The sequence below is a fragment of the Electrophorus electricus genome, chromosome 24 (assembly GCF_041902795.1).
Source record: "Electrophorus electricus isolate QZ-2024a chromosome 24, ASM4190279v1, whole genome shotgun sequence".
Lineage (NCBI taxonomy): Eukaryota > Metazoa > Chordata > Actinopteri > Gymnotiformes > Gymnotidae > Electrophorus > Electrophorus electricus.
The window spans coordinates 6,690,212-6,700,211 of record NC_137520.1 but is presented as its reverse complement, the minus strand read 5'-3'; the positions used below and the strand labels follow the sequence as shown (position 1 = coordinate 6,700,211).

The window sequence follows — 10,000 nt, the reverse complement described above, 5'->3', positions numbered from 1 at the left end:
CTATGCCATCCTCGTGCACTACCACCAACCGCTGCACCCCACCTTCGCCATGCACATCTACGTCAACGGGGGACGCATCTGGCAGGGTGAGCAAACGATCACCGAGCCACTGAGCAGCACTGCACCTCCGGAGATGCCGTGAGGAGAAAGGTTTAAACCCCAGTGCTCTCTTGCGCCAGGCCAGGCCAACGCCACCTTCTGCCCCCATGGCTACGGCTGCCGCAGCGTTCTGGTCTCGGAGAACCGGTTCCTTCTGGATGTGACAGACCACGAGATCGTCGTGACCGTGCGCGTCCCGGACGGGATGACACTGTGGCTGGTGAGCTGAGTCACGCACCGCCATGATGGTGTCATGATCGCTTTGGTATTGAGGAAAGTGAGCACTGTTCAGTGGTAGCTGAACTTCTGTGTGTGTGTGTGTGTGTGTGTGTGTGTGTGTGTGTGTGTGTGTGTGTGTGTGTGTGTGTGTGTGTGCGTGCGTGTGCGCGTGCATTAGGACTATATCCTAGTGGTACCAGAAGGCAGCTACAGCTCCAGCGTCCTGTCTGAAGAGCCACTGGACAAATCTTACGACTTCATTAGCCACTGTGGACAGGACAGTTTCCACATAAAGTACGGATCAATGAGTTTGATCGACAAATAAAGGAACCGCTTATTAATGACTGAATGATTTAAACATGAATGAAGTCATTAATCCAGGCCCCACCCCCTCTCTGAACCAGCTCAGCGACGGCGCCCGCCTTCTGCCGGAGCTCCGCCTCCTCCCTGTCGGCCTTCTTCAACAACGGTGCCGTGCCGTGCGGCTGCCATGAGGCGGGCTCGGAGCGTGACACATGCCAGCCCTTCGGAGGCCAGTGCCCCTGCCGGCCCAACGTGATTGGCCGGGACTGCTCGCAGTGTGCCACCGGTTACTATGGCTTCCCCAGCTGCAGACGTGAGTAGCAAGCGTGCACGTGCACCACGTTCGGACGCCGCTCTGTGTGCTGACACGTCTTCGCCTGCGTGTTCGCAGCGTGCAACTGCGGCACGCGGCTGTGCGAGCCCGTGACCGGCGATTGCATCTGCCCCCCGCGCACGCTGACCCCCGAGTGCGTGCAGTGCGAGCCCCAGACCTTCGGCTGCCACCCGCTGGTGGGCTGCGAGATCTGCAACTGCTCACGGCCCGGCGTCACCGCCCACGACTTCAACTGCGACACGCACAGCGGCCAGTGCAGGTAGGCCCCTCGCCGTGACTGCTGGCTCCACCCCCTCCTCACCTTTGTGTGCTGATTGGCTACAACGTGTAGAGGAGTTAGTGTGGAGGGGAAGACAAGAATTACGCCCTTAATTACATTTCCTTACGATTACAATTTGTTATTTCTCTTATCGGCCATTGATGAATTTAGTGGAAGCCTGGAGGAATTCGGAAGAAAATGCAGAATTCTAGGCACTAACAGATAACTACCAGCTTGTGATCTGTGTATGTGTGGATGGGTGATGATGAAACTTGTGCAATCAACAAGACATTTGACATTGACATTTGAGAGTCCGTCACCGCAACGTCGATAACGTCAGGTTGGACGTTCAGGTCCTCGTCAGGACTCTAGCTGCTGTGTTCTGGACTCACTGAATGCTTGTTTAAGTTCTTTCTAGATTCCTTCCATTTGCATCTTTCCAGCAGTCGAAGGAAATTGAAGTTTATTATTGGAATGAGTTTTTATGTGAATGGTTTCAGGTGTAGGTAATAATTTGTTTATTCATGGTGGGGACTTTAGTCAAGGTTGTCTGCTCTGATTATGACATCAGATCGTCCCTCAGTCTGTCCATGACAACATCAGATCGTCCCTCAGTCTGTGTGTCCATGACAACAGATCGTCCCTCAGTCTGTGTGTCCATGACAACATCAGATCGTCCCTCAGTCTGTCTGTCCATGACAACATCAGATCGTCCCTCAGTCTGTCCATGACAACATCAGATCGTCCCTCAGTCTGTGTGTCCGTGACAACATCAGATCGTCCCTCAGTCTGTGTCCATGACAACAGATCGTCCCTCAGTCTGTGTGTCCATGACAACATCAGATCGTCCCTCAGTCTGTGTGTCCATGACAACATCAGATCGTCCCTCAGTCTGTGTGTCCATGACAACAGATCGTCCCTCAGTCTGTGTGTCCATGACAACATCAGATCGTCCCTCAGTCTGTCCATGACAACATGGTCTTCGTTGTGCCATGTCTGCCGTGCACCTGCTGCCAATGTCTCTCTAAATCAGTCGGGAAATCTCAGGCTGAACACAGGTGCTCGTTGCTGGACTAGGAGAACTCCCAGTTCCAGACCTGGGTGCGGGATATTCTGCCCTGCGCCTGTTTGACCTGATCCGCTGAAATTCCATAGCACACTGCCACATTCCACAGTGACATTCCCCTGCTCTTTGGGAACGGATGACTTTGTCCAGACCAGACACAGCGGAAGACTGGGACTCGGATCACTGCAAGCACTGACGCCTGACATTTTGCAGCGGAAAACACACACACACACACACACACACACACACACACACACACACACACACACACACACACACACACAAAACCTGCAGAAGGCCTGCCCAGAACCCCCAGTGAGGAGCAAATGGCTCCAGTCACCTCTGTGAAGTAACGAGAAGAGCGTTTTTAGATGGCCACACACTTTTAACATCAGCACTAGAGGGAACTGGAGGAGACGCGTGGGCTCCTAGTCCCGGTTTAAGAGGGGTTAATGAAGAGGGGTTAATGAAGAGGGTTTAATGAAGAGGGTTTAATGAAGAGGGGTTAATGAAGAGGGGTTAATGTAGAGGGGTTAATGTAGAGGGTTTAATGAAGAGGGGTTAATGAAGAGGGGTTAATGAAGAGGGGTTAATGAAGAGGGGTTAATGAAGAGGGTTAATGAAGAGGGGTTAATGAAGAGGGGTTAATGTAGAGGGGTTAATGTAGAGGGGTTTAATGAAGAGGGTTTAATGAAGAGGATTTAATGAAGAGGGGTTAATGAAGAGGGGTTAATGAAGAGGGGTTAATGTAGAGGGTTTAATGAAGAGGGGTTAATGAAGAGGGGTTAATGTAGAGGGGTTAATGAAGAGGGGTTAATGAAGAGGGGTTAATGAAGAGGGGTTAATGATGAGGGGTTTAATGAAGAGGGGTTAATGAAGAGGGGTTAATGTAGAGGGTTTAATGAAGAGGGGTTAATGAAGAGGGGTTAATGAAGAGGGGTTTAATGAAGAGGGTTTAATGTAGAGGGGTTAATGTAGAGGGGTTAATGAAGAGGGTTTAATGAAGAGGGGTTAATGAAGAGGGGTTAATGAAGAGGGTTTAATGTAGAGGGGTTAATGAAGAGGGGTTAATGAAGAGGGGTTAATGAAGAGGGTTTAATGAAGAGGGGTTATTGAAGAGGGGTTAATGAAGAGGGGTTAATGAAGAGGGGTTAATGAAGAGGGTTTAATGAAGAGGGGTTAATGAAGAGGGTTTAATGAAGAGGGGTTATTGAAGAGGGGTTAATGAAGAGGGTTTAATGATGAGGGTTTAATGAAGAGGGGTTAATGAAGAGGGTTTAATGAAGAGGGGTTATTGAAGAGGGGTTAATGAAGAGGGGTTAATGAAGAGGGTTTAATGAAGAGGGGTTAATGAAGAGGGTTTAATGTAGAGGGGTTAATGTAGAGGGGTTAATGAAGAGGGGTTTAATGAAGAGGGTTTAATGAAGAGGGGTTAATGAAGAGGGGTTAATGTAGAGGGGTTAATGAAGAGGGGTTAATGAAGAGGGGTTAATGAAGAGGGTTTAATGAAGAGGGGTTAATGAAGAGGGGTTAATGAAGAGGGTTTAATGAAGAGGGGTTAATGTAGAGGGGTTAATGAAGAGGGGTTAATGTAGAGGGTTTAATGAAGAGGGGTTAATGAAGAGGGGTTAATGAAGAGGGTTTAATGAAGAGGGGTTAATGAAGAGGGGTTAATGAACGTTTGCCCTCAGTTCAGCACGAGGGCGTAGGAGTCACTCCTTTCTGTCTGTTCTCTGAATGTTACATCATCTCAATGTTCTGTATCATTCAACTTTTTATTTATCTTATTTCATATTCATGTACTTGCACTAGCCTATATGACAAAAAGCGCGGTTAGACACCAGACTAGACAAAACATTTTTATTCACTTTGACTTCTTCTGCTTCTCCCTTTATGTACGTTTAGTCAGACTCACTAAGTCGGAGTGTTTACTTTGGTGCGACACACACCACATGATCTCAGACGTGTCCAGGCTTCACGTGAGAGTGGATGGACTCCCCTTTACTTAGATGGACTGTGGGTGCCAAACCCCACCACCACCAGGGCTACGGACCACCTCATAGGAGATATGGCCTGAAAATATGTCTGCTCTTCAGGTGCAAGGCGAACATCGTTGGCCGGCAGTGTGACCGCTGCGCCCCGGGCTTCTACGGCTACCCCAGGTGCAGGCCATGTGACTGCAACGAGGCGGGAAGTGAGAAGTGTGACCCTTCCACGGGGCAGTGTCTGTGCAAGGTGGACCTTTACCCCGCCCCCTCATTTACATTGATCCCGCCCCCTTCCCTTTACCTGTAGACGTTTGTGGCCAACGCTTCAGATAATCGCTCAGGACAAACACCGGGACTGCTGATACAGCCGCGGGATATTACTGTACTCGTCCCGGTGTCTCCTCGCTACGTCTGACTCCGTGCCTGTCCTCCCCCCAGGAAAACGTGGAGGGCTCGCGGTGTGACCAGTGCCGGCTGGGGACCTTCTACCTGGACGGTGCCAACCCCAAAGGCTGCAACAAATGCTTCTGCTTTGGCGCTACGGACCGCTGCCGTAGCTCAGACAAACGTAGGGCCGAGGTGGGGCACGCTCGCGCGCGCATCACGTTCCGTGTCCGTCCAGGTTACGGACGGATTTGTAATGCTCGGCGCCAGTCCGATGTAATCTGTAGATCTGTGAGGTGGTGGTGTGTGCATGTGAATCTATAACTCCCGTAATCTGGACCAGATTATGGACATGGCAGGCTGGGCGCTCCTGAGAGGGGACAGGCAGGAGGTGCCCCTGTCCGTCAACCTGGAGGAGGATGCGGTGGAGGCCGACCTCAGAGACATCCCGGACGTTTACCAGGACCTGTACTGGCACGCCCCACGCGCCTACCTGGGCGACAAGGTGAGGCCGCTCCCCTCACGGGGAGGCACCGCCCCCACGAACCAGAGAGAGCCGACAGCAGCACTGCGTCAGAAACCTCGAGCTTTGCATTTTTTCAGACATCTAAGAGAAAAGGTTTGCTGTCTGTTCCCCAGAAGATGCCAGGGTGTAGGTTCAGGCAGACAGCACAGGCAGATATGAAGCTTAGGTTATAACTTAAAAGTACCTGAAAAGAAAGTCTTAGAAAAGACAAGTCTAACTTTATTTAACCCCCTTAATTAATATTTGAATGTTTTCCACACGTAACTGCAGTGACAGCTGCAGGTTGGGAATGTGTTGGCTGTGGCATGTGACCTGTCTGTTCTACCTTTCCTGCAGGTGTTGTCGTACGGAGGTTACATGCGCTACCAGCTGCACACCCAGACAATGCGGGGGGATTCTCTCTCCCTGCCCTCCGAGGCCCCGCGGCCTGACGTCATCCTAAAGGTCCCCTCACCCGTCTCTGTGTTGCCACGGCAGCAACCCCCCCCCCCCTTCACGCCGGCTTAAACCAGCCCGCCACGCCACGCTAATGACATCTCGTTTCGTGTGTGCCCGCAGGGAAACCAGATGACACTCGTGTACATGGAGCGCGCGTATCCCTCCCCGGACGAGCCTCACGAAGGAGCGCTCCACCTAGTGGAGGTGAGAGGAACCGCACGGCACGCTTCGTCTCCGCCCGACGAGGAACCACAAGCAGGGGGGGCTATAAAAAAAACCGCCCATCCGTTCTTGCTTCTCACTCAGCCCCCGTCTCGTTTCACCCGTACCCCCCCCGTTCGTCCGTAGGGGAGCTTCCGGCACGCTCAGACCGGGAACGCTGTGTCGCGGGAGGAGTTAATGATGGTGCTGGTGGCACTAGAATCGCTGCAGGTGCGAGCGCGGCACGCCCAGTCGGCCCAGGCTGTGGAGCTGCGCGCCGCCAAACTGGGGGAGGCCGGACGCCACGCCAACAGCGTGGAGATCTGTATGTGCCCGGCCAGCTACCAGGGCGACTCCTGCCAGGTAGGCCCAGACTGTCCGAGTAAGACACTCTCGGATTCTTGGAGCAGGACACACTCTGCTCCTGCACAGGACTCCAAGACACAGCGCCAGTCGGGATTCTGCATATTAGTATAGACAAGCCATCACGCATGATGACCTTTTTATACCACTGGCTGCAAGTTCCTTAATGCTCTCTCTCTCTCTCTCTTTCTCTCTCTCTCTCTCTCTCTCTCTCTCTGTCCCTCCCTCCAGCAATGCGCTCCTGGTTACTACAGAGACACTAAGGGGCTGTTCCTGGGCAAGTGTGTGCCGTGTAACTGTAACGGCCACTCGGATCAGTGTCTGGACGGATCTGGCGTCTGTGTGGTGAGCTGACCACCACATTCAGGCTTAGTGTGTTACACACACAGCACAGCAATCGTTACAGGCTCCCAAAACCCACGAGGGTCACATGTTTGTGTAAAGTCGACCGGCTGCGGTTGAAACCCGCTGACTGGCGCGCGTGCATGTAAAGCTGACCTTCTGCGATGTCTTCACCTCGTTGCATGCAGAACTGCCGCCACAACACAGCCGGGGACCACTGCGAGCAGTGCCTGGCAGGTTACCATGGCGACATCAAGGTGGCCGGCCATGCTGTGTCCTGCACTGGCTGCCCCTGCCCGCTGCAAGTGGCATCCAACAAGTCGGTCCCCCCCCCAACACACACACACACACACACCCCTACATCTCCCATTACTCCTGTGTCTCTGACCTGCTTCCCTTCTTCTTCACACTGAGAGAGCCTTGTTCAAACTTTTGAGCAGCTTATTGCTTGCAACTGTTCATCACCTCTTCCTCTTCCTCCTCTTCCTCTCCTCAGCTTCGCGGTGGGCTGTGTGGAGAAGACCAACCACATGCAGTGTCTGTGCATGCCGGGCTACGCCGGGCCCAAGTGTGAGAGGTGAGAAGCTAGCCCCGAGTCCCCCCGCTACCGACCGTCGCTCATATCCGGCTCGTTCCGGGTTTTTCGACCCCCAGCCGGACGCAGTCGCTTCTAACCTCTTCCCCGCCCCTGTGCAGGTGTGCCCCGGGTTACTACGGCAACCCCATGGTGATTGGCAGCACGTGCCAGCCGTGCGACTGCAGTGGCAACTCGGACCCCAACCTGCTGTTCAGCGAATGCCACCCGCTGACGGGTGAGTGCCAGGGCTGTATGCCAGGCACAGCGGGGCCGCACTGCGAAGCCTGCGCCCCCGGGTTCTACGGCGACGCCCTCGTCGCCAAGAACTGCACCGGTAAGAGCCGCTCACAGCACCCACGTGCCCCGCACATTCCAGAGATAATGGTGCGCTTCCTGACACGTCACGGTTCATGACGAGTGTCTCTGTTTGGGGGAAAACTTCATTACCCAGGGTGCAGCTGCTCCCCGTGCGGCACGGCCTCGTGCAACCCTCAGACGGGTCAATGCCACTGTAAACCTGGAGTGACTGGCGTGCACTGTGACCACTGCGAGGTAGGACACGTCTTTGTGTGTGTGTGTGTGTGTGTGTGTTTGTGCTTTCCACTTGTCTTTTTAGGATTGTTAAGCTGGTTGGTACTTGACGACATGTGGTGGTTCATTAAGATTTGTGGTTCATTAAGATTTGTTTGTTTGTTGACAGTATGGCATGTTTGGCATGGAGTCGTGCGCAGGCTGCCGTCCGTGCGAGTGTGAGGCGGCGGCTGCACTGGTTCAGCCGTGCGACCCGCTCACCGGCTCCTGTGTGTGTCAGCTTGGTGTGGATGGACCCCACTGCCGCCAGTGCGCACCGGGATTCTGGGGTTACAGTTCTAACGGCTGTCAGAGTAAGCCCTCTATCACCAAACACCCCCCCCCCCCACACACACACACAACCATTTAGCAATTCTACTCTCATTCTTATTTATACTAGCAAAATGTCATCCAGATCATTGACTGTTTTTGTGTGTGTGTGTGTGTGTCCAGGATGTGACTGTAAAGGAGGACACTGTGATCCACGCAGTGGTGCATGCCGCTGTCCGCAGGGTCTGACAGGCAGGCAGTGTGATCGATGTGCTGACGAGTATAGTGTGCCTGTCACTAATGGGGCGGATATCCACTGTGAACGTCAGTGCACACACACACACATTCTGTTCATCATTTCCTGTTATTTGACCATATATTTAAACTACACACAACAGGTACCAGCACATGTTCTGTACTGTTGGCAGTTTATCTGAGACAGTGTGTCGCTGTGCTTGCTTGTGTGTGTGTGTATGTGGGTGTGTGTAGGGTGTGACGGATGTGTAGTTGTGCTGCTACGTGATCTGGATGCTCTGAACCTGACCATCCAGTCTGTGGACATGCAGCTAAATAATGTGAGCGCCAGCGCCCTCGTCTGGACACAGCTGCACAACCTGAACGCCACTATAGAGGACGTAGCTGTGAGTCTCACACAGACACACACACACACACACACACACACACACAGTTCTTACAGTTCTGTGCAAGGGAGTGTCCGAACAGCATCCGACCTGGCTGGACCCTTTTTCCCCAGAACTCCGTGATGAACTACAATAGCACTCTGGACGGGAGCTGGCAGCAGGCAGTGATGCTGGAGAGAGAGATGGAGACCATCACCTCCGACGTCACGGAGCTGGAAGAGAAGGTGTAACACTCGCTGGGCGTCTCCGTCAGGCTGCCAAGCACTCGGAACTCAGAGCTCTAACTTACCGATACAAGTTTAAAACTGCACAGTAGGAAACACACACCAGTGGTGCTGTTTTGACGCATTTGTCTGTGTGTGTGTGTGTGTGTGTGTGTGTGTGTCACAGGCTTCAGCGACAGCGATGAAGGGAGACAAGCTGACGAACCTCACCGTCGCCACATGGCAGAGGGCACAAGACCTGCTGAACTTCGTCAACACCAGCACCAGAGACATAGAAGGTCAGAGGTCGTGGCGGAGCACTGAGCCATGTCCACCCTGAATAGGCAGTGGTCGGCCCGCCTAAGCCTATGGCGCGCTGTAAGCCCCGCCCGCCCATGCGTGTGTGTGTGTGTGTGTGTGTGTGTGTGTGTGTGTGTGTGTGTGTGTGTGTAGAGCTGCTAGAGCAGGCGAGGAGAACGGTGCAGAACGGCTCACATGAGGTAGACGGGCAGATTTTGGCGCAGAAACTGGCGGAGGTGCTGTCCATGCTGAGGGACATGCGTGTCAGGACCACCGGAGCTCAGAGGGGGCTGGCTGAGAATGAGCTGGCCCTGGCCAACCAGTGTGAGTGGCGGTCAGGTCGGGTCGGGTCGAGGCGAGACGGCGCGGCGTAGCACTCGTCTGGTTCATTTTCAGCGTGTCATTGGAGAGGATGAGGCTTGAACCACTCTTTCTCTTTCTCTTTCTCTCTCTCTCTCTCTCTCTCTTTCTTTCCCGCTCTCCACCTCCCTCTAGTGGTGGAGCGGGTGGAGGCAGAGATGGCCAACCGGACGGGTGTCAACACGGCCACGCTGCAGGCCGTCGGCGACAAGCTGCAGCAGATCCAGGAGCAGCTGATGGAGCTGAGAGATGCACTGAACGAGGCCGTGAGCAGGATGGGGCTCGCCGCAGAGAAGAGCAGCACCAATCAGAGACTCCTGGAGGAGAACCGAGTACGCACGCAGGCACACACACACACGCACGCAAGCACACACACACACGCACGCACACACGTACACACAAATGCATGCACACACACACATACACACAAATGCACGCACATACAAGCCCACGCCTGCACGCACACGCGCACACACATGCACACGCGCGCGCCCACACACACACACACTGGCACAATAAACATAACCACTTAATGTGTCTCTCTTTGAGCTCTCTCC

The 10,000-nt window shown here is 53.6% G+C and overlaps 1 protein-coding gene across 5 annotated transcripts in view; it reads left to right on the top strand.

Annotated features, from left to right (window-relative positions):
• The window catches only part of lama5 (laminin, alpha 5), a 53,769-nt gene that overhangs the window by 31,231 nt on the left and 12,538 nt on the right, over nt 1–10,000 (top strand). For all 5 annotated transcript variants that reach the window (XM_035522298.2, XM_035522297.2, XM_081707255.1 and 2 more), the window contains 23 exons: nt 1–86; nt 180–319; nt 497–612; nt 723–934; nt 1,013–1,214; nt 4,377–4,515; nt 4,707–4,847; nt 4,996–5,157; nt 5,515–5,622; nt 5,737–5,820; nt 5,965–6,180; nt 6,412–6,525; nt 6,711–6,841; nt 7,019–7,099; nt 7,219–7,433; nt 7,551–7,651; nt 7,800–7,983; nt 8,123–8,263; nt 8,429–8,580; nt 8,694–8,804; nt 8,971–9,082; nt 9,237–9,407; nt 9,579–9,775. The exon at nt 1–86 is cut by the window's left edge and continues 41 nt beyond it. In XM_035522298.2, the coding sequence (XP_035378191.2) occupies nt 1–86; nt 180–319; nt 497–612; nt 723–934; nt 1,013–1,214; nt 4,377–4,515; nt 4,707–4,847; nt 4,996–5,157; nt 5,515–5,622; nt 5,737–5,820; nt 5,965–6,180; nt 6,412–6,525; nt 6,711–6,841; nt 7,019–7,099; nt 7,219–7,433; nt 7,551–7,651; nt 7,800–7,983; nt 8,123–8,263; nt 8,429–8,580; nt 8,694–8,804; nt 8,971–9,082; nt 9,237–9,407; nt 9,579–9,775 (3,316 nt within the window). The remainder of the gene's footprint in view (nt 87–179; nt 320–496; nt 613–722; nt 935–1,012; nt 1,215–4,376; nt 4,516–4,706; nt 4,848–4,995; nt 5,158–5,514; nt 5,623–5,736; nt 5,821–5,964; nt 6,181–6,411; nt 6,526–6,710; nt 6,842–7,018; nt 7,100–7,218; nt 7,434–7,550; nt 7,652–7,799; nt 7,984–8,122; nt 8,264–8,428; nt 8,581–8,693; nt 8,805–8,970; nt 9,083–9,236; nt 9,408–9,578; nt 9,776–10,000) is intronic.